General features: G+C 39.5%; 1 protein-coding gene across 1 annotated transcript in view; it reads left to right on the top strand.

The window, feature by feature from the left end:
* Positions 1-25,009, top strand: part of ANO2 (anoctamin 2) — a 123,993-nt gene that overhangs the window by 26,141 nt on the left and 72,843 nt on the right. The window contains 3 exon segments of the mRNA XM_032688969.1: positions 561-721; positions 5,362-5,444; positions 15,735-15,818. Coding sequence (XP_032544860.1) covers positions 561-721; positions 5,362-5,444; positions 15,735-15,818 — 328 coding nt within the window.

Below are 25,009 nucleotides of genomic sequence, written 5' to 3'. Positions count from 1 at the left end.
ATAATGATAATGATTTTTTAAAGATTTTTAGAAACTGAACACATAGATAGCAAATAAGACCAAGAATTAAAAAATCAACCTTACAGTAAAGATTTTAAAATCTGTTTAAAAGTCTCTTTTCCTACATTTTTCTGCCCCCATATTAATGTACGTTTTCTCAAGGGCACTGAATTTCCTCTAAGACCACTTCAGTGTTCTTTTTCATTAACTTAAATCTTATCTGTATCAAATCATGTAACTGACTTCAGAGATGGCAAATTCCACTTTGTGTTTGAATGACTTTTTTTAGTGTGGTAACCTCAGTCTTCAGAGATGCTACCTTCCCTAATTCTCTAATGCAGGGTAGTGATCAGTCTGGTTGAGTGTTGTATTGTTTTTCTGTTGGTAAGGTGCCTATAAGTATTTTAAAAATTAGCAAACATGGCAATAAACCTTGAAGAAACACACAGCTTCTGTCAAGTGCAGGCCACATATCTTGCAAATAGCTTGATATCACTACTGTACATCTCTGTTTTCTGAGCTGTAACACTCAGAGGAATTTGTGCACTTGTCATTCCTAGTAAAGAGATGTGTGACCAACGCAATGCCTTCACCATGTGCCCCCTGTGTGACAAGTTCTGTGATTACTGGAACCTCAGCTCTGCTTGTGCTACTGCTCGAGCCAGTCACTTGTTTGACAACCCTGCCACAGTGTTCTTCTCCATCTTCATGGCTCTCTGGGGTGAGTATTGCTGTGCTTGTTAACAGTGTCACTTGATTTTTGGACTCCGGACAGAATAATAAAGTGCTGTTAGATTGAATGCGATGCTTTAGGAAGCAATCCTTGGGGGACAGTGAGGGGCTGTCTGTGCTGAGGCTGGGGAAAGCAATATTACAAGGCTTTCTGCTGTCAGCATCAAGCTTTGGAATAAATGGAGAGCAGTTGGGTAGTTCAGGGAGGAAAAATATGTCCTTTCTTCCTTACTGCCTTGTTTAGAATCATCGAATCATCAAGGCTGGAAAAGACCTTGTGCTGGTTCAAAGATAAACGGGCAGGGGAAATGAACCCAACTCAAAGGAGAGATTATAAATCAGAATAACAGTTTAATAAAATAATGCGATAAGTACGATTATACAGACAAACAATTGGTTTTAACCCACAAAACCCAAATGTATAACCCAGCACCCTGGGGCATGAACAGGGTGGTGTTCTTTGGGCCCCCTGAGTCCAAAGTAAAAGTAGAGGGAAAAAACCTGTTGGTGAGAGTGCTGTTGCAGTCTGGTCGAGAGTGGTGATTGCAGTCCAGTTGGGAGTGATGGTTGCAGTCTGGTTGAAAAGTGGTGATTGCAGTCCAGTCGAGAGTGGTGGTTGCAGTCTGGTTGAGAGCGGTGATCTGCAGTCTTCCTCTGGATCCCACGAGTGGTTAAAAAAGTCCCAAGACTCCAAGATTATATATTCTCCAGTTCAGACAGGAATGCTCAGTACCTCCCTCAAGGCTTCCTCAATGGATGTGAGGACAGGAGCACCCTTCTATCTCGCAGGCCTCTTAACACCCAGTTAATAGCCTGAGGAGTCAGGCTCTATGTGCAGAGCGTGTAAATGGTCTACTGGTACCAGTTTCTGGGAAATGGCACGGAAGGCTATAGAATACACAGTTTTGGGTTACACCCATACAATGATGAACTGGTCCCAGCTGTTCTAGCTAGGACAGACCTCCAGGGTGATCGAGTCCAACCTGTGACCGATGCCCATCTTGTCGTCCAGACCAGAGCACTGAGTGCCATGTCCACTTCATTTCCTGAACACCTCCAGGGATGGGGACTCCACCACCTCCCTGGGCAACCCCTTCCAATGCCTGACCACCCTTTCAGTGAAGAAATTCTTCCTGATGTCCAACCCGAACCTCTCCTGGGGCAGCTTGAGGCCATTTTCTCTATGGAGGAAATTGTGCCTTTAATGGCACTTCTAATCTTTGCCGCTTCTTTGTTCTCTCTTCTTCCTCGTCGACATTTCAAGTCCTTTTAACACCTTCTGCATTTGGGGCCAGAATGCATTTGAGGATTGGTATGGTGCAGACAGCTGAAAGGGTTTAATTTAAGCACAGAGTGCACTTCCTTGAGGGACAACTTAGTCACATAATTTTATCAAAACTTTATGGGCTTTGAAGAACAATGGGACTATTTTCATTTTATTATAATATGTTTTAAAGTATTCCATTTAAACAAGCTTGGTTTTCTTTAATGGTAAATATCCCTGTCTCACTGAGGATATCAAAACACTTCATGCACACAAATGAATGTATTGTAGTATTATTATTTCTGGCCTCACCTCTGCCCTGAAAAGTGTGTGTACTGTACTTGCATAAATTATTGCTGGTGTTATGCCCTTATACACTCTAGATCTTCTTTATTGTGAAAGTTAAAGGTGTTATTGCTACTGTAAAATGATTTTTTTTATTTCCCTATCCATTGCTCCCCGAAAGTAATTTTCATTCTTGATGTAAAATGTAGCAAATATGTTATTGTAATATAGCAACTCCTCAGCAATTAGTGTGTTATGCTTTGCAACCCTATTAAAATTTTACAGCTTGTTTTAGAAAAGAGTGGCTGGTAGCTTGGTGTTGGGTCAGGACAACAGAATTTTTAAGGAACTTGCAGACAAAACACGTCATGGAGGTAAGAAGAGTTTATTTACCAGTTCCTGGAAACCCTAGAGCAGAAATTAGGGAATATGTGAGAACTATAACTGAGAAATGGAAAAAGAGAATGAATTTATAGTCTCTCACAATGACTTCCTATTTCAGATTGCTGCCAGTTACAGGGTGGACTGGCAGATAAAGTGTCACAGCTTACGCTGCCTTTTCCAAGTTTCAGTGCAGCTGTTTGGGCAGCACGTGTGTGCAGGACAATTCATTTACTCTTTCATAGGTAAATAGCATTTTCCTGACAGAGAATCTCTCCTGTAAAAACTTGCATCCATACAAATGACCATTTCCACACAGCCTCATCCAAAGCAATTATATTTTAGTATTAGCAATGCATCGTGCAAGGGAAAATGTTGATACATCCTTGCACTAAGACAAATTAGTAGAATCTGTTATGGAGCAGAAAAGGACAAAAAGTTCCATATGCACTGCTTTTAAAAAAGGCATGCAAGAATAACAAAATTCGTTCTGAGCTGTAGCCCGCCTCCAAAAAATGTTTCCCACAGATTGGAAAAGTCTGTTCTTGGGACAATGATAACTGAGCTTGTCAGTGTACAAAAATACAGCCGGCTTATACAAAGAACAGCAAAGTGAAATAAAGTAGCCTTTACTAACTCTGCCCAGCTTGCCTCTTAAGTATTAGATTACACCAAATTTTGGTGCCTAACTGCTAGAAGACTCTACTGGTTGTATCTAGACCTCAATCTGTTGAAAGCAGTGCTCATTCACACACTGATTACAGCTGTACACTGAAAAGAGCTGTGTGGTCATCTGGGTTACCTTCATTTCACCGTGGTGTTGGACACAAGAATTCTTTCATCCTGCTTGTCTTCTCCCATCCTTTAAAGAGTAGATGGCTTGCTATGGTCAATATCTCAAAAGGAGTCATGCTTTTACTAGCTGATCCTGATACCTTATAAAGTGTCTCTGTGATTCCAGCAATCCTGCTTGCAAGTGACCATATTCACAAAATAGAGAGTAATGCCTGGCTGACTGTGCTGAATGTCACTGGTGTTCTGGGATGATGGATTTCAGCTGTCAGAGGCATTTATTGAGACAGTTTCACAGAATCATAGAATGGTTTGAGTTGGAAGGAACCTTAATGATCATCCAGTTCCAACTCCCTGCCATGGACAGGGACACCTTCCACTAGCCCAGGTTGCTCAAAGCCCCATTCAACCTGGCCTTGGGCACTTCCAGGGATGGGGCAGTCACAGCTTCTCTGGGTAACCTGTGCCAGGGCCTCACCACCCTCACAGTAAGGCATTTCTTCCTAATTTCTAATCTAAACATTCTCTCTTACAGTTTAGTTTCTGTGATAGTGTTAAGTCAGTGCAAAATTGCTGATTTCAGAACAGGTGCTACATCAAGGCAAGGAAGTTCTTACAGAGCTAAATGTGGAACTGACTTTTTGTATAACAGGAAAAAATGGAATGAGTAATAGCACCCTGTAAACTAACCAAATGTTTTTGTATTTAGGATATCTAAAAACCTTGAGTTTTCAAACCATGCTAAATATAGCTTTTATATGTTCTCTCCCCTGTAAGGAAGGAGCACAGATAGGAGCTTAGTTGCATTATGTCTTGATTTGCTTTCAGTCCTGTCTTTAAATTATATTTACTTCTTACATGATGGGAGGATATCTGTGCAGAAAATATTTGCAGCAAACTGTTGGAATAGATTATGACATGTAAGATCCAGGTTATTTTCCTAGTGTTCTAACTTTTCACAGAGTTATCTTACAGTGTAGATGAAGTCAAAGGAAGCTGGATCTAGCTCTACATCGTTGTATGTCTTGTGGGGCCACCTAAAAGTTCTTCAAAGTCATGTAAATACTGTTGTGATCAAACAGTGTTTTTACAATACCCTTTTCACCATCTGAAAAGGTGAAGTGAAACATAATTCAGTGGAAAATGGTGCTCAGAGTTGTCTATAGGTATAGCTTTTATCAGCACAGTGGATGTTTTTAGTTGGCATGTCCTGGTTTAGTTTTGATATCGTTATCTGAAAATAGGTACCAGCAAGTCATGAGTCAGAAGTGCTATTTCTAATAAATCTGTAAGTCCATAAATCATGAGCAGTGAGACAAAGGGCTGTCTAGAGGAAACAGGAATTGTGAGAGGAAAGTCAGGAGACTGTAAATATGAGAAAACAGTAAAACATCTGTTCCTTCATATTAATAAAAAGGAGAAGTAGGAGGCTGAACCAGTCACCAGCCCTTTAGAAAAAAGTCACCATGTCCATGCAGGACAAAGCCATTCAACTCTAGCACTATAATATATTGCAAAATAAGATATTTTTCTACATAGTAGTGGGTATCCTCATTATTTCAGTGGCAAGCTACACCTACTTCATGGTGAATAAGAAAAGGTGATGTCTTGAGTGGTAACAGAAGATGTGGGTTCAGTTCCGTTCTCTGACAAGAACTTACCAGTGGCTTTGGGCAACCCATGTTGTATCTTCCTCTATTTTATTTGTAAAAGACAGTAGTTATTGTTTCCATGCTTTACTTGTGTTCCTTCTTTAAGACTGGGCCTGAGACTGTTTCTTGGTGATTAATTATAAAGGGTCCAGCATAATGGGATTCAAATATCAGTTGGAGCTTATAAATAACACAAACATCCACCATAGTGCATTGAATTTATCTTTCTAAAATTGTTTTATTTTTTTTTTAAAGCTACTATGTTCCTTGAACAATGGAAGCGGTTGCAGATGAGGTTGAGTTACTTCTGGGATCTAACTGGACTAGAGGAGGAAGAAGTAAGTTTCCTCTCCATGTGTTAATTTGCTGTATAAATTATCCTATATTTGAATATATGTATCCATAGTTTTCTCATGAGTGTTTTCTAGTTCAGTGCAGTTCATAGTTGTGTTTTTCTAAAGGACTGTAGTTGCTACATTTTTGAGCACCAAAGTGTCATTTAAGAAATCATCACCTCTATCTTACTAGTCAGCACTCTAATATTAAGAATTAATGTTGAAAAGGATTATAAGTTCACAGTAGGTGATGTTCTGCTGACAATGCCTGTATGCCATTGTGCAGTGTGCAGCAACAAAATGACACAGGATAAATACTTTGTCATATAGATGTTGCTTCATTATGTATGACTAAAATGCTCTGGGATGATGATAGCCACAGGTCACATAAGCAATATTTGCATCCAGGTCTGTGTGGCGTCTATGATGCCTTAGATACATCATCCTGAGCTCCAGGTAGTCATGAAGAGAGCTGTTTCAAAGCAATAAATGGGGCTGGTTTCTTCAAAAAGTGCTTTTCAATTAGCCATGGGGATTCCAGCTGTACCTGAATTGACTGAAAAGTGAGATATACTTGCTTATTGGCATTTACAATGTCCCTAATTTTGTTTTTAATTCTGTTCTTGGGCATTGGTCTGTTTAAATGCCTCTGTTTAAATGCCTCTGTTTAAATGCCTCTGTTTAAATGCTGAACTGCTTCTCATCAAAGGATTAATTTCTGACTAAAGAGAGTGCAGTTAGTAGCTATAAATATCATATTGAGAACAGGTAGACTTTGGACCTTCCCCTGGCAGTATATCCTGAGGTGTCTCTAAGGTCAGGGTCTTATTCAGGAATTCAGAACTGCAGCAATTAGATTCTTTTATGGCATGTGGTGAGCCAACTACCTGTCTGGAAAAAATTCCATGTGCCTTGCTCTCTTCATTAACTCAATAAAATGTACTCCAGTTCCTGGAAAGTGAATTGCAGGCCTATCTTGATATGATGGGAGGTTTTGAATCCATTTCTTCTCTTGGTGTTCCAGTACAGTTCTTTAAACAACAGACCACAAACAAGCCTTCAGCCCTGCTGCTTGATCTTAGCTAAAAAGAGGATGTAGAGTGCAAATAACATAGAAGGAAACTAAACTGATACCATGAACTTCATGATGTAGGATGGTGATAATATTATTCCACTTTTACCTATTCCCCAGACAGGTAAAATTGGATAAAATGAAAAGATAACCCTGAGAACAGAGAGCAGACTCCTGTATTCCTCTTATTCCATCACTATGCCATCATGCAGCAACATCTTTAACGAATGGGAGACCTCCCAAATATTCCCAAAAATTTCACTGATCACTTGACTACAACTTCCTCTGTTTTTCGCCTGGTTTCTCAGCTTTTTCACTACTCTCTCTCCAGTTACGACATGGGTGATGCTCACAGCATAACCCTTCCAGTCTGGGAGTTCTGATACAAGCCCAGGGCATCAGCACATCAGAAGTTTCTGCTTGTCCTATGTGGAATTCTGTACCAATTACAGTACAAAAGGAGAGGCTGGAGAGTCATCTGTTGGCTCTGCAGGGTAGTTGACGAACCAACTAGATTTTACTGAATTTCAACTTGCAGTACAAAATCTTAAGGTTTAGCTTAATATCTGTAAAATGCTGTGAAAGAATCTATAGATTTTGAGGTCCTGTGATGAAGAGGCCTGACGCGGTGAAACTTTGTGGATAGGAACTGTGGGATCAGCAAGAATCCTTTGTTTATAAGTGAAGGAGTGCCAGACAAATCTCAACACAAGTTGAAGAATTAGGAATGTAGAATCATAAAAATAAGGCTGGAATGGACCTTAAGGGGCCATTCCTTGTGCGTGGTAGGATCAACTCTACTTAAATCATTACGAAGAGATGTTTGTCTAATTTGTACTTAAATAAATTCAGCACTGGAGATTTCAATTCCTTCCTAGGTAATCTACTCTAATGCTTTTCTATCTGTATTGCTAATAAGCTTTTGCTAATGTTTTTTTAAATCTCCTTGTTGCATGTTAATTTTTTTCTCCATTTTTTTCATCTTTTAAAGATAAAGAGAAGGAATAGTTCTGTCCTCTTTTCAACAAACCAACACAATATCATATCTCTGTCACCCCACTTTTTTTTTAGATGAGGTAGCCTCTGCTCTTTCAGTCTTGATTCCTAAACATTTTCATACAATCATGGAATCATAGAATGGTTTGGGTTGGAAGGGACTTTAAAGATCATCCAGTTCCAACTCCCTGCCATGGACAGGGACACCTTCCACTAGCCCAGGTTGCTCAGAGCCCCATCCAACCTGGCCTTGAACACTTCCAGGGATGGAGCAGCCACAGCTTCTCTGGGCAACCTGAGGCAGTGCCTCACCATCCTCACAGGGAAGAATTTCTTCCTAATATCTAATCTAACCCTATTCTTTGTCAGTTTGAAGCCATTCCCCCTTGTCCTGTCACTCCAGGCCCTTGGAAATAGTCTCTCCTCATCTTCCCATCTGTAGGCTCCCTTCAGGTATTGGAAGGATTTTCTATTTGTCTGTTCATTTCTGTTCTTTTCTGGATGTTTTCTAGCTGATCCAGCTCGTTTTTGAAGACTAATTTTCAAAATGGGCATCTCTTCACATGATCTCTTAAGCAAAAAGTCATGGTCTGTGTCATCTTCTATCAGCTCTTGGTACTTTTTGTGGCAAAACTCACAAAAGTTAGACCAGGTTTTGTTTGCCTTTCGTTCATGAGATTCTTGAGATTCATGAAGATGAGGATAAAGTTGTCTGTAGGGAGATACTGGCACCAGGTTTCATTGGTGGTGAATTCATTACAAGTGTTTAAAATAATATTGGAAATTGGAAAATCTTGTCTGATGTTAGGCCAGAAGGAACCAGAAGTGGAATGCACAAGATTACTTAACAGAGGAAGAAAAGGACAAGGAAGAAGTTCAGGAGGTTTAAGACTAGATGGGTTTAAGTAATGTATTATCAATTTCTTTAGGAAGGGAAGTTATGAAACCAAAGCATGGAGGAAAACAACCATAAAAAATGAAGAGCTGAGAAGTACTTTGTGAGAATAATATTATTGAAATAAATTGAAATAAATACCTTCAGTGTAATTTTTCTGGACTCTTGACTATAAAGTTTTCAGTAAATTACTTTCTTTAAGCACACTGGGCCAAAACTTTTGCTTCAAAAGAGTCACACGAGAGATTAATTTAGTGCCTTTATTTGTAAATATCTTGGCAAGGGCAGTCTGAGAAAGCAGACTCCCCAAGGCTTACATGCATATTTGCAGCTGGCAGCTGTACAGACTTAGAACATTTGTGTTCTTACATCTGAAAACCAGAAAATAATAGGTAGCATTGGGTACAAACTGCAAAACAGATAATTGTGTTGAAAAGCAATTGAGCAACTGATAAATAAATAGCAGAGGAAAAGGAAAAAACCAAACTCAGACCAGAGCCATGACAGCAGACAAAGCCTCGGAAATACATAAACACTCACAAAATCACAGAATCATTAAGGTTGGAAAAGACATCCAAGATCATCGAGTCCAACCTGTGACTTTGTCAACCAGACCAGAGCACTGAGTGCCACATCCAGCTGTTTCTTGAATACCTCCCCTGGCAGCCCATTCCAATGCTAGACAACCTGAAATTCATTCCCTCAACATGTCTTGCCACAAATGTGTGATTGTGTAACCCAATCAAACAGGTTGTGCATTTGTTTATAATTTAGGCTGTGTGATAAGGGATATGGCCAATTGATGGCCAAGGCAGGGGTGGAGGTGGGAGAATCCCACTCTTCTGCTTGTGAAGGAGATGGTGAAGAAGTACAGAGGGACTCTAATTAATGATGTGGGCAGTAGAAACTATTGCCTTCCCATGAATCTTCAGAAATTGTATTTCTAGGACTTAGGATATTCCTGCTTTAGGTTTTTTGGTGGAAGAGATTTTACGTCATTTTGCTGTATAAACTGAAATAGAAATGCAACTATAAATGATGAAATTTTAGAATGTGGACCAGAATTTGGAAGTCAAATGGACAGAAAATCTGCCCTAACTCAAATGCCAAGGAGTCTCCACTCATTGCTCTTGTTATTGCTCAAATAGTCATGTTGTCACACAGTTTCATTATAACAAGGAGGAGCTTGGATGTCTATCTTCATTAAGAACATTTTTGGTAAGATATAATTTCAAGTTAAAATCCCGTGCTCTGTAAAATGTTTACTAGCTTTTTGTTGTTGTTGTTTTTATTTGTTTGTTTGTTTTTTCTTTTCAAAATAATTCCCAAAGTCTCATTCTTCCTTTAAGATCCCTGTGGATTACAGCTGAGTTAAGAGACAGTAATAAGGAAGGTAGACTGGGTAAGATAGAACTAAATAGCAAGCTGACTTTGTGACATTAAATAAGTCTACACATCCATTCCATTCTCTCCTAACTCTATCTTGGTTTAAATTGGTGTTCTGTACTATGCTTTCAAAATTCATTGTGATCTGAGGAGTTTGATGTTTTCACCTTTCCTTCCACTTTGCAAACTATAGGAGCAGATTCCTTTTTTTAAGTTTTAATAGTACCTACTAAACCTGGAAGTACAAGATATTTTTGTTTGCTTAAAAAATAAAGTAACTGTGTAGCCCTCTTGGAGAAAAAATGGTCAGTAATGTTAAAAGGGGAATTTGTGGCTACGATATTTTGTCTTGTCTCAAATCTCTCCTTTCATCCTCTCTACATCCTTTGGTTTCTTATGCCAATGACATCTTTACTTTGGATTCTTTTCCCCAGATGCATGGTCTCACATTTTTCCCATACCTACTCTAATTTTCATGTTAGGTCCACATTTCCAAATATTTTTGAACTCCTTGTCTGCTTTTTTTTACTAGCTTTCCTTGGGTTTCATCCCTCTTTCCAGTGAATCTTCTCTCACCTTCATTAAATTCCAATTAACACTAGTTATTTAATGATCCCATGATAGCCCTGGCATACTAACCAATTCATTTCAACATTCTGCTTAAGTCCTATGTTTAAGAGGATGACAATTTTATTAGGATAGTTGGGAAGGGAATGCTGAAAACCGGATGTTGTCCCTCAGGTCTTTGGGGAAACTATTAAGGGGAAACTGTTGCTCCACTGAAAAATTACATGTGACGACCCCCTTTAAACATGTTTTAAGTTGTAGACTGTAAGAACCAAAGTAGGTGATAATTGTTTTGCTTGCCAAGAAGTTGGTAAAGATGTATGATTACATTTTTTCATTCCCAGACAGCTGATCCAGAGGTCTGCCCCAACATCCTGGGACTCTATTTAATTTTGCTCTTCTATGTCTCTTCTAGCTGACATATCAATGTGCTCTCATTTACTTTCTTTTACAGAGTAGGTTTAGATTAGATATTAGGTAGAAATTGTTCCCTGTGAGGGTGGGGAGGCCCTGGCACAGGTTGCCCAGAGAAACTGTGGCTGCCCCATCCCTGGAAGTGTTGAAGGCCAGGTTGGATGGGGCTCTGAGCAACCTGGGATAGTGGAAGGTGTCCCTTGCCATGGCAGGGGGGTTGGAACTGGGTAATCTTAAGGTCTCTTCCAACCCAGGCCATTCTGTGATGCTGTGATTCACACAATTCCATTTACCAGTATAGGAGTATTTAAATAGATTGAATTTGAACTCTAAAATGAACAAAACCAACTGATGCTGTATTCTGCTGCAGTTACCCTCAAAATGTTATCTAGCATTGAAATGACAGCATTTGGTTGTTTGATCCCAGCCTAAGGGCATTTAAAAATCTGAGGCCATATTTCAAAATTTAGTTTTGCAAGTAGTCTCCTGAAGCACTATCACTGTTCTTGCTCAATGAGAGCAAAGATCTATCTATCTGTCTGGGAAATGTATTCCCATAATAGACCTTATAGTTTCTTTTAACTCCTTCAGTTTTATGTTGCTTTAGAATACCTTTGGTAGCTGAAGTCCTGTGTACTTGCTCAGTGGCTTTTAACATCCCTAAACTTGTTAAATGACTTATTCAAGCTTTTGTTTTAATTTTGCATTTATCAAATGCATCGTACAAATGATCTGGACTAAAAAGATTGGGGACATCTACCAGCAGCCCCATATTGAGCTATAAAACCATTTTTCTTTGGATGAGCGTCCCTTTAGAGGGACAGTCTGAACAGATCCTTGGTGTGAATAACAAACTCTTCCTTGGACTTCTCACCCCACCATCCTCTGTCATCATCACCATAAGAAAGAGAAGGGTTTGGTCCTTGATTTGTAATAATTAACCCTTCTGCAGCAAAGAACGGCTGGGCTCTCTGTTCTGTTCATTCCAAGTTTCCATTTTGCTTTGGGGCAGCAGCTGGGTCATTCCAATTTTTCCTTCTGGAAACCTTTCTTCCTATCAGTGTGCACTGATATGCTGCTCTGCTTGTGCACAGTATATTAGGATAAGGCTGTTCAATGAATTTATACTGGTTTTTTGACTTTAAGCATTCCTCTTCTTTTTTTTTTTTTTTTGATGGTAACTCCTTTGGTCTGCCAATCTGGAGTAGTTTCTAAGGTTTTATCTTTTCTTTTCTTCTTATAAATCCAATGAATTTGTCACGTATGCTTTGTAAAATTCTGTTATCACTTTCTTCCTAAATCAAAAAGAAATTAAGGAGAGATGAGTTCACGTCTTATGTTCTTATCAAACTGGATCGTTACCCATGCAGCCAGAATTTGCAATGTATACTGGGTGCACATGTATAGGTTTGAGGCAAATCCTGGAGACCATTCTCAGGGAAAATTCCCACTGACGTCAATCTGAGTTTAGCCTGAGTAAAAATTCCATGATTTGGCTTTTTGTTTTCAGGATGGGAATTACAGTTTTTCTACTCTGAGCGCTCATTTGGCCTCAAAGTACCTTGGCTCACATGGTTTTCAATAAGTGTCTGGCAGCTGTACTGGCAAACTTCCAGCATCGTGGGATTCATATTTATCCCTACATGGACATTTGGCCTTCTTGAAGTCATCACAACTATTTCTAGCTTATTAAGTGTAAGAACTCTTCCCATTTTCAGACAAAAAATTGATTCTGAATCATGCTCTTTTTACAGCTGAGTGGAATTGTCCCTTCACATCCATGTATGTATGGGTCAAATATCTCTGAGTCTGGACTGTAAAGAAATATTTAGTGCAAAATGCTCATAAAAGGAATATATAGAAATCTGCATTCCAGGAAGCTCTGTGGTCTGTTCAATCAAGGTTAAGATGACTTGGCAGATTCAGAGAAGACAGATCAACTAATTATCCAATCCAGATGTAGGTGTATGAAATGCAGTTAAAAAGGACATTGGCATCTCTAACTAGGAAAACTAAGCATAACTTGCCCAAATTTGAACAGAATATGCACTCAAAGCAAAACTGTCAATTGCAAACAGTAAGTTTGCAGTGTTCTGCTTGGCATTTATCTTCTCACCCTTTTTCCATTCAAGTCAGTTTTCAGAAGTTGCTCTGACCTCTGGAAGTTGCCCCTGGTGGCTCAGAATGCTGTGCTTACCAGAAAGTAAGATGAAAAAAAGGAAAAAAGCTAATTCAGATCTCCAGGTGCTCCCATAGAGCCATTAGATCTCTTAAGTCTAAAGATGTTTCTTGCATCTGACCTCTGTACTGTAGCTAAGGGAGTGTGATAAAAAATGATGCAGATCAAAAAGGTGGTGAAAACTTACAAAACATCATGATACAGGTGTTGACTGCAGCATCTTTAAACACTTACACTGATTTGTTTAGAAAGTGAGAAGCCCATCTTCAGGATGGGTACCTATCCATATAAAAGTACCCACCCCAAACCCAGGTGGCATCCCCCAGGATGAATGTCTGGATATCCCATCAGCTGGATTGATGGTGGAACCAGGACTGCTGAATTAACTCACTCTTTCTTTCTTTCTCTAATTATTTCTTGAATTCTTCTCTTCTTTTCTCTCTTCCTTTTCATTTTACCCCTTAATCCCAAACCCACTGCTGTGTGCTTGTATAGTAGTTCAGGGACTAACATACCATTTTCCATGCCAATTGTGCAATTTACTATTAAGACTTTCTAATTGTTTGCAGACCCTCTGACTATTCACCATGAGCATTTATGAATCTCAGGTGTCTCCTTCCCCTTAGTGGTGGGACATCACAGCTGGTCTAGTGGAAGGTGTCCCTGCCCCCATCAGAGGGGTTGGAACGAGATGATCTTTAACATCCCTTCCAATCCAAACCATTCTGTGATTTAAATGATAGTATGTCACATACCTTTTTAATACATCAGGAAAATCTCATGATCAAGATAAATAATAGGTTAGGGGTCTCACAGTGTTTATATTCTTGTGTGCATCAGAGAATGGTGGAGGTTGTGTCTGAAGTAGTTAAAATGTTACAGATACGGAAAATGAACATCACCGGTATCCCTCAAGGAAGACTGCCACAGTTCCATGTAGCCTCCATTGTATTGCTTATGAGGATTAAATAATTTTATTTAAAATGGTTTTTGGTCTCTTCATGGCTACCAGATTCATTAAAAAGTGTTAGTAAGCCAAAAATTTTTGATAGGGCTGATAAGCAAATGTTCTAATTATAGTAAAGATGATAATATGACCAATGCTAGAGGAATAGCCTTTTTTTGGTGGAAGGTATCAAATCTAAATTCCAGGCTCTGAATGAATTCAGAACTTGGTGGGAATGAGGAGATACATGACACTTGTCCTTTTTATGAGCTGCTTTCTTTGAAAGCCTGGTGAATTTTTGACACCATGCTTAATTTATGCTCTAATTTGGAAAAGAAAATCATATTTTGAAAGGGAACCTTGAAAGGTTGTTTATAAGGGAAACTGGGCCAAATCCAGCAGCCCAAGAGAGATGAAGCAGCCACAGCTCCACACCCCTGTGCTGCATCTGTAGTGAAGCAAACCATGTATTCTCAGTAGACATTTGTACAAAGAGCACATACACACAGCACATATGTGCCCATATGCATGGACAGTACACAGATCACACAGACATGCACAAAACACAGCACAACAGCCTTATCCTGCTCCTCTCCCTCACTGCAGAGGTCTGCTAGGGAGAATATATATATGTGTGCATATGTATCATAAATCATAGAATCAACTGGGTTGGAAAAGACCTCTGAGATCATCAAGTCCAACCCTTGATCCAACCCCTCCGTGGTTCCCAGACCATGGCACTGATGCCACATCCAGTCTCATCTTAAGACCTCCAGGGACGGTGACTCCACCCCCTCCCTGGGCAGCCCATTCCAATGCCTGATCACTCTCTCTGTAAAAAATTTCTTTCTAATACCCAACCTAAACTTCCACTGGCACCGCTTAAGACCGAGCCCTGTTGTCCATATGCACAAATGTACAATGCAGATCCCCCCAGCAGCTGGGGTCACTCACTCTGCCCAACAGCTCACCCTGGGCCCCAGTCTCCCCAGATTCTGGCATTCAGGTACAAGCCCACAATGCTATATCCCCTGTCCAGGTGCTCACTCACACACACATCCTGCTCCCCCAGAGCTGACTGGGACTCCCTGGCCCCCCAGCAACCAAACCACCCTATTCTTGACCTTGAAGACACCACCCCACACCCTAGTGCGTCACACTCCCAGAGACCCCCAGACCCTGTGACCTCTCTGGCAGTTGGCTGGGATTCTCCTGGTCCCTCTGATAACCCAGCTCCATTGTGGTCTCATCCTTAGAAACTTACACTTTCCTGATTCCCAGGCACTTCACCTACCTGCTAGCTGAGATGGGCTCTGGTGGGTAGAGCAGAGTGCTAACAATGGCAAGGGACCATTCACCTTGAGTTTGAGTTGGACTCTATGATCCTTGTGGGTCCCTTCTAACTCAGAATATTCTATGGTGGTGATCAGCATGATCTCCCCTAGCACTGAGATCCTCAGCCTCACACCTGCCCTTCCTGCATGTGCTGTAGGTCAAACCACCAAACTGTTTGTATATGACCACCCCTTTTTATCCCCTTATCCATCTATTTTTTCACAGTTGTTCTTCCCCAGGTGGCTTAAATCCCTCCCTTCTCCACCTTTGGCTCCTCCTCCAAGCATTCCATAGTAAGTCCTGTGCAATCCCTAAATGCTCTTCCCCTGCATCCTATAATGTATCAGATGCCTTCAGGCAGTGATCCCCTTAGTCCAAAAGGTGCCATAGTGTTGAATCCTCTGGATGGCTTGGCTTGTGAATAAGTGACCATAATTTTGTGGTTTTTTTTCCCTTAATCATAATCACGTTTGCTTATTTGTTTGTTTGTTTGTTTGTTTCAGGAGCATCCCAGACCAGAGTATGAAACCAAACTGCTGCAGAAAAAGCTGAAAAATAAAACCATCACAACAGACAATCCAAATGAGGTAAGATGCAGCTTACCCTTCTCATTTATGTTGGATTTGTGTTTTGCTATGTTGTGATTATATTTTTGTCTGTGTCTGATAGTTTGCAAAAGGTGCTTTTTGGTGCTCTTAAACAGCCTTGTAAGTTGGTTGCTGGTGGTCTGGTGTCATGCAGGTTTTGAGGTCATCACTTTGCTGGCTCTGCAAAGTAAATCAATTTGCATAGAAATAGGGTTGACAGGTGGTTCAGGATCTAATCTGTGGAGTAGTGAATGATTCCTAAGATAATCAGTGCAAGAATTCTTACAGCAATGACCTAGAATGTCACTACTTTTTGGACTTATAGTGATTTTATTTGCATAGGTAACACTGGTGTCTTTAGTCATGTCTCAGTTACACAGTTGTGAAGTTTTGGCAACATTTCCAGGATAGATGGAAAAAAATAATAATTGGTAAATCATTTTTAGATTGAAGTGAGTTTATGATTTTTGTGGCTATTACAAACCTTTTAGAACAGGCCCTTTTTTATCAATCTCCTCTTGTTGACAAAAATGTATTTCCTAAGCATTCACAAATTCTGTAGGCTTGGGCCATTAGGCTTGGTTAACCACTGCTCATTCCCTGCATACCACGTGTGCCAGTAAAGCCAAAGCATTCCAATACCATGTTCTGTTTCCAGGTAGAAGAAAACAGCTTAATTTTTTTAAACACTGAGGACCAGTATATGAACTGGAGAATACCTTAGGTTTGGTCCACCAAATTTAGCCCTGCAGCTTAAGGAAGAACTCCACTATCCCGTTCTTCTGGTCACCACCAGGATTGTGAAGTGTTTCTGGGGAATGTTTCATGTCAGTGAAACTTTTACTTTTCACTTGTTATGCCCCAGCAAACTCCACAGAAGACAATGAAAAATTCCCAGTTATTTTAGTGAGCTTTGGATCTTGCCCAGCATGAGCAGAGACTGTCACACAGCACTATGGACAGGTCTTCCCTTACACAGTATGCAGTTCTCTTGGCCTTCCATGTGAGGGATCAAAGGCTGTAAATTTGGATAAAGCAGTTGCTGCTGTTCAGCCTTTTTTGTTTTAAAGTATGCGAAAACTGGACACAAGTCAGCAACTGATGCTGTAGAATAGAATTATCTTGCTTACCTGAGATGTAGAAATCACAGCATTAAAAGTTAGAAATTAATTTAAGGTAAAACAAAAACAAAACAAGCAAAAAAAATGGGAAAAAAGTATGGAAAATAAGGAACAATGCATTATAAAACCAGGAATAACTCCTTTCAGACATCAAGAATAAAAAGGCTTTCCTGAAATACTTTTTTCTTTAATTGCTTTCTGTGCCAATGTGGATGGAAAAATTGCTGAATTTCTAAATCTTGAATTAGTGTTCCCCAAACTACTGAAATATATTCTAAAACCAACTGAGGAGTTTTCTATCAGTCAACATGCTGCTTACTAATTCTGTTGTAATTCTGTCCAGCAAACAGCACATTAGTTTGGGTTTGGAAGATGAGTTGCTCATATGTTTGTACCTCAATGTCTTATGGTATTATAAGAGCAAGAAATGATCATGTGAGACCTGCTGAAGAGAAAACAGGACAGTTCTTTAACTGAACTGTTATGTTTAATTAACTGTGGAGATGCACCATTACATTTTGCTCTGGAAGACCCTCAAAAGTTAGATATTAAAAGTGATGAGTATTTAAAACTTCAGTAATTCTTCAGCCCTCCTTTTAGAGGTTTCAGTCTTTTCTTTTTCCTACTTCAAATGGCTTTGTTTTATAATCTTTGCCAGACCATTAGGTCAGGAGCTTTGCAGGGCAGGTTAATAGTAAGGCACAGGTTTCTGTGAGGCCTCTGGCTCAGTATTTCTGGTTGGGTGGAAGCCAGGGTACAGGACTTTGTCCTATTAACAGTGCAGATCTACTGGCTGGACAGGCATCAAAGCAGAGATGTCTCTGTAGTTTAAGATTCAATCCTCCTCGTTTCTTGGGTTTGTGTGAATACACAGATGTCTGTGAGGTGTCCATCTCTTCATAACTTGGTTGACAGTCTCACATCATGGGAGAAGTCTCTGTGAAGTTGTCTCCTGAATATTTTTAGCAAATCAGTGTAAATTAAAGGCATATCTCTTTGATGTGGCTGGTCAACAACTGTAGCATGCTGTGTTAATATCAAAGGACAGAGTCTGGCACTGCTGCATGAAACTTCTCATTACTTATCTAATATGAAGTCAGAAGTCTCCAATTCAGCAGCTGTGGCTTGTTGGGATAGAAATGATGCCAAAGCTGTGGCTATTGTGAGAATACTGATTTAGAGCTTACTTAAAGGCATATATTTCTATAAAATTACTGGCTTGTTTCCAGTATGTTAATTCCTCTGTTCCGGTGAGGATGTGACAGGTTTTATGGCAAGAAACTGAGCTTTTATGTGCAAAACTCTGTGTATGGTGGATTTTTTTTCCTTGCCTTATTCCAACAGGAAATTCCTGTGAAGCTAATTGGGTTATTTTTGCAAAGAAGAGTAAGGGGTTTGGTTATGGGCTGGTTTTGTGATTGCAGAAGAAAATTGACACCACTTACATACTCTCTTAAATGATAACTTGGGAATATCTGTTAAGAGGAAACCTACTTCAACATATAGTTTTCCCTGTCTGCTGCTGAAGTCATTAACTTTAATGAGTGTGGAAGATGCCCAGCACCTGTCAGGGCCAGTAAACATATGAGTCACTCTGCCCAGGCAGCAAATTCCAAATCAGCTTGATGAGACTGGCAACAGAAAATATGACACATCTAATGTATTACTTGCCCAATGGGGTTTGTGTTCTAGAACACAGCTTTCATACAAAATACTGCTTAGTGTGTAATAAGCAAAGAACAAAATTTCAGCCTACACTAACCTGTGTGGTTCAGGCTCTTTTAATAAATATTTTATTGGCTATTTGGAGAGTGGTAAAGAACCTGTGAGGGCTCAAAGCACTTGACAAAAGATTGGTGTGAAGTTACTCTAACAAAAACACCCTAGGGTTCTACTGTTTCAGAAAATAATTAATTTAAAGCTAAAGGAGTTGAAACATGTCTGAGGTCAAGTAGAAAATTCATAAACAGACAGTCCTTATGAATTAAAACATTCATTTTAAAAATGACAAGTTCTAAGGGACTGATTCAAGAAACCTGCAATGATCTGACCTATTAGACAATAGGACTGTTTAATTCTTTGTGGTCACATACTATTTACAAGAACATGTAGTGACAGGACAAGGGGCAATGGCTTCAAACTGACAGAGAGTGGGTTTAGATTGGATATCAGGGAGAAATTTTTCCCTGTGAGGGTGGTGAGGCTGTGGCACAGGTTGCCCAGAGAAACTGTGGCTGCCCCATCCCTGGAAGTGTCCAAGGCCAGGTTGGATGGGGCTCTGAGCAACCTGGGCTAGTGGAAGGTGTCCCTGCCCGTGGCAGGGGGGTGTTTTGTAACGAGATGGTCTTTAAAGTCCCTTCCAACCCAAACCACTCTATGATTCTATGATGTAAAGGCTTGCTTTGTGATTCATGTACATTAAAAGGCGTCTTGCAGCGGAGATGAGGGCTTACACATGCAGGAATGTGTGTGTCTGATAACACATTCATGAAAATAAAGCAGATGCAAATTTTGTAATGAAGCAATTAATGTATTTTGTTGTTCTAGTTTAATGCACTGCAACACTGAAGATCTTGACAGAAATATTTAATGAATAGGGTAAAGTTACTATATCTGCACAATGGTAACTAAGAAGGTGTTGGATATTTATAATCTTGTGATAAGCTGTTCTCTCTCTGCAATAGTGGCATCCTCGATGGAATTACACACAGGTCAGGAAATGAAAATTGGTTTTGTGCCTGAAAACATGCAGATGGGGCTAATCCAACTCTCACTGGAGCCGATGGAAAGAAAGTTTCCAGTTGTTTCTAGGAGAAATGGATCCTGACTCTTTTTCATTAAATATCCAGCTGATGTGGCAAACATGATGCAACATCATATATATATATATATATATATATATATGTTCTTATCTTTCCTATTTGGCAGGAAAATGAATAACTCATTCTACATATTTCTCAAGCAAAATTTTCTTTATAGGGGCTGCTCTCTTGGCTCATGTCCTTACTTGGAGCCAATCTTGGGAATAATAGAATCTGACATTCTGTCTTTCCATTAATTCATTTTAGATATGAAAGTGGCGGAATAAGTTATTTAAATTGTTAATTCAACTGGTAATTGAAACAAAAGAAAGAACTATTTCTTTCTGGACCACTCCTTCAGTTAATAACTGAATTACACCAAGCTGGTTTGAAGAGCAAGGTTTCTAGTGTAAGAATGATACAGGTAAATATAAAGATAAATTGTACATTGCTGACCAATATTATATATATATATATATATATATATATATATATATTTAAAATTTCAACATTGCAAAATAGGAAATAGTAATTCTTACTAGCAGTTGATTCCTTACCCAGTCTTGCATAAGCATATCTCCCACAAGGCCTAAGATGTTGGAGCCCATCTCTTCATTAAGCAAATCCTTTATAGGATTAGCTAAAAAAAAAAATCTTTTACTTTTTTTTTATATATTAGCTGAAACTCTGCAGAAGAAACCAAGATATTTGGTCACAAATATTAGTTTGAACAACCAGAACTGTAAAAGAACTTTAAATAAACCCACAGTTCTTAACCACTAATACTTTAGCATTTATTGAACCTTATTATTAGTTTGATAAGTCCATCAATTTGATCCAGTATTTCTTAAGTTGGCCAGTGTCTTTCTATCCTTTCATTTCTTTACTTGGACAAATAACTTTCTAAGCATATGTGATAGTAAGAGGAATATGTACTAAATGATCTTCTTCTTTTTCCTTTTCAACTTATTTCTTATCTTTAACTTTTGAAAATAAAAAATGATCGGATAAAAATAAGAGAACAACTGAAGATGGATGAGGACACTTATGAGGATAATCTTACACAGACGTCTCATCTTCTTTATTGTTCAATATTTGTTTGGGTAATCAAGTGACATCACATTTGAAGGGTAAATGTTATAATTCTGATTATTTTAATGTATACTCGAGTTCTAGATTACTGCAGTTTTATATCAGAGTATTCATAAGCTGAATTTGTGTCTTCAAAAGACTGCTGATGTGGCATTTCAGTGCTTTTTTATTTAGATGTGTGGATTCTTTGACTACAGTGCATATGATGTGTATTCAAAGCTCTTCACTGTTGCTGTCTTGGAATTTAGTTATCTTTGTGTGGAGTAGTATAAGAAATGCAGCTAAAAATGTCCCACCTTCTCCCTGTTTCTCTGAAAACCTAAGGTGGGGCTTTCTCATTTTTATCAGACCAATGTATGGTCACAGTGCTGTGTTCCTGTATTTATGATTATATTCCTGTCAGCCTTCAGAAGGAGATACCTCTTTCTGTGCTCTTGATAAGATGAAAGAAAAATGCATAGAAATATAGTATAGTAGAATAATTCAAGTTGGAAGGCTTTCAGGATTTTGTCTAGTCCAAAGGACTATCCTATCAAAGGAGTGTCAGCTGTGATATCAAACCAGGTTACTCAGGATTTTATCCAGTTGGGTATCGAAAACCTCCAAGGATGGAGATGGTAGCACCTTTCCAAATGCTCCCTAACTGTCCTCATGGTGTGAAAGCTTCTCATTCCATCCAGCCAGATCCTCTCTGCTTTCAATTTATGACCATTGTCTCTCTCAGTCCCAGCATGAACCACTGTGAAGAGCCTGGCTCTGTCTTCTTGATGACCTCCTTAAACATGCTGAACAAGCCTTGTTCCTCTTCCTTGGACAATTGCTCCAGGGCTCTGCCCTTGACTCAGAGTAGTGTCATTTATTTTTTCAACTGGAGCGCCCAAAACTGAACACAATATTTTAGGTTCAGGCTAGTGAGTGCTGAAAAGGTGATCACTTCTCTGGATCCACTGGTTAATGCATCCCAGGGTGCTGTTGGCCTTTGCTGCCAGGGCACATTCCTGGCCCTTGTTCAGCTTGCTGTCTGGAGACACCAAAGGGCCTTTTCAGTAGTCTGTTCTTCTGAAAGGAGTTTTCCTTTTCAAAGGCAAGTCTTTTAATTTGTGCTTGATGAATTTCTTGAAGTTTGTCCGTGTCCCTTTGGATGGCATCTGTGTACTTAAGCATATTGACTGATGTCTCCCCAGTTTGATGTCATCTGCAAGCATTCCACCGCCTCCTCCAGGCCCTTTGAAGTCATTAAACAGGGCAGTCCTAGTATGACCACATCATTACTCCAGCTGTTCCAGGTTTCCAGGTGGAGTATCAGTTACCAGCTAACACCCTCTGAGCTAGACCATTGAACTTGTATTTTGCTGAAGTCAAGGCAAATGGCATTGACAAGTCTCCTCTTGCCCAGAAGTCTAGTCATTCTCTCACAGAAAGCAATCAGGGTTCTGCAACGTGATTCACCTTTGGTAAATCCGTGATGACTCTTCCCAGTCACCTTCTTTATGTGCTCAGAAATGGGTTTCTTCTCTTTTCAAGAGTCAAAAGTGAGGCTAACTCCTTAAGTATTCTTTTGTCCTTTCTGTGCAGATGGATACAAGATTGTTCTTTCTCCTGTTGTCGAAGGCCCTTCTGTTGTCAATGTCCTTCCAGAGATGATAGGATTCAACTTCCAATAACATCACCGTGTTCCTCTACCTCCCATTCCTCTTCTTCAGTCATAAGTCAATGAAATTACTGCTTATCTTTTGTAAAGGAATAAATAATCATTTTTTTTTGTCTAGACATCAAAATAGTGTTTAACTAGGAACACTGGATGCTTTTTTGATTCAACTATTGGAGGCTGAGCAGCGCAGGTGAGAGCCAGGAGTTTAAGAAAAAAGTATCTTATGCTTGGGAGACTCTTTCTGCCAAAATACATATAAATACACATAAATATAATAGTTGTCTTTGTCAGAAGAGAGCTTTGAATGTAGAAACAAGAGAAGGCTGGGATGCTGTTTGTTGGTCTTATTTGTGTTACTTATTAAGATTTTGGCTGGAGGAAGCATTCTTTCTGGGGTGGTACTATAGCTTGCGTTGTTTAATCGTGTAACTCCAACCCAAGCATATGATTAAAGTTAAGCACATGTTCAGCGTCCTGAATACGGATACAATTAAATGTTTCTTTTTTGAATTGAGGCCTAAGCTGCTTATTGACGACATTAAGGATGATGCAGGTCTCTTTCCTATTAAACTGAATGGAAAGACTCATTCCTGCAGGTCCTATTCATCAGGACTTGGAATTAATGTGAGTGCTGCCTGAGTAAGTAATAAACTCTAAGCCCTTAAGTTTTCAGTTACTGCAGATGACTTACTATCACATTGTACCCAGTCAAAGACTGAAATACTGGGTTAGAAGACTACAGAAAAGCCCCAGGTTGAAAAATAAATCTCCAGAAGTCTGCTGGGGTTTCATTTAATGCACATACTTGAACTTAAGGAAAATTAGAAAGAAAAACTAGAGTATTCTCCCTCTCCTGTGTGCTGGTGACAAACTCTTGTATCTTGGAGTATATTTTTTACCTTCTCTCGAGCACATTTATAGGGTAAATTTCATGCTATTTATCTCCAAGGTGAAAACAGAAGCCCACATTTGGGCCAAAAGTGACACAAATTAGTTGTGGAAAAAACAGTCAGTTAAGTTAGTTGCCAAGAATTTTTTATTTGGTGCATACTGCAATCTTGTCTGCAATTTTAAAGAAATAAACTGCGTTTACATTCAGTTCCTTTGGGCGTCCGTCTGATGAAGATTGAAATTCCACAAACTCCAAGCTTAAAGAGCTAAGGAACTCAATTTGAACTGCTCAACTTTTGCAGCTATTACTGTGCTTAATTGAAAACCACTTGCCTGCTGATCTGCTGATTTTTATTTGATTTAGGGATATGATGGCATTGTGTCTGAAAGCCCCTTCATGCTGTGGTAGTTCTTGTAGTAGATAAACTTGAATTCTTATCTGGTTATTCAAGTCAACTTTCTCTCCTATTGATGTCATATGGGTATTGTACTCTGAATTTAGTGAGACCAAACTTAAAATTATTAATTCGCTGCTGCTTTCTACCTCTATTGCTCATGTAGCAGGAAATAAAACTTGTTGGGATGCATGGATTAATTTAACTTCCAGTGGCATACTCCAAATCTAGTCTTAGATGCATCTAGAATGGTGCATAGGTAATGATATAAATAAAGGTGGAATATTACCCTTTAAGCATTTTTCCACCTTTTTAAACAGTGGAACTACTCTGTTAAGGAGTTCACTGGAAGATATGGAGTGATATGTATGTGCTTGAACTGATCCTTTGTAGGTTAGCGTAGCTATTCAAAATTCAGCCTTCCATGTGGTTAAATTTCTCTTAAATTTCCTGGAAATCCAACCACAAAATCAAAGAAGACTGATACAAAGCTTCTACAACTGTCTGATGCTGGAGTGCAAGAATAATCACTATCTTTTGGCCCAATTGTCAAATTTGGCTAAAATATTAAAACTAACATCAGCCTCGTGTTTAAAATAACCACCTCACTGGCACTGAAGTCTGTATAATCCCTTTCCCTCCAACCCCTATCCCTACAAAACCACAGTTAAGATTATCCCGATGGGTTTAAAATGGGAGGGTTCTTTGCACATGTCTGGAATCTTCCCTAACCCATAGAGAACAGTTGCCATCCTTTCTTGCATAACAAATTACAGTGGCTTAGAGAAAGCATAGAGAACATAATGGGCAAAGTGTTGCAAGATGTTTTGTTTGTTTTGGACCTGATTTTCCTGTCCTGTACTTTGATTTTCTTACTGAGATCAATTACCTGAAAAATAGGTGGAACGTCATTCCTTGAAACAGCTTAAATACCTTTTTGAAAGTGTTCATACTTCTTTCTTATCTTTCAAAGAGGTCTTTAAAAATTAACCTAGTGTAATATTTGAAAATAGTTAATATCTCAGGATATTAAGAACTTGGGGGTGCTGTTGGGTGAGAGGCTGGACCCAGAACCCCCTTGTGCCCTGGGCTGCACCCAAAGCAGTGTGGGCAGCAGGGCAGGGGGAATTCTGCCCCTCTGCCCCCTCTGGGGAGACTCCCCTGCAGTGCTACCTCCAGCTCTGGGGGCCCAGCACAGCAAGGACATGGAGCTGTAGAAAAGAGTTCAGAGGAGGGACAC

Source organism: Chiroxiphia lanceolata, chromosome 5 (genome assembly GCF_009829145.1).
Source record: "Chiroxiphia lanceolata isolate bChiLan1 chromosome 5, bChiLan1.pri, whole genome shotgun sequence".
Taxonomy (NCBI): domain Eukaryota; kingdom Metazoa; phylum Chordata; class Aves; order Passeriformes; family Pipridae; genus Chiroxiphia; species Chiroxiphia lanceolata.
This window is presented reverse-complemented; position numbering and strand designations above follow the sequence as displayed.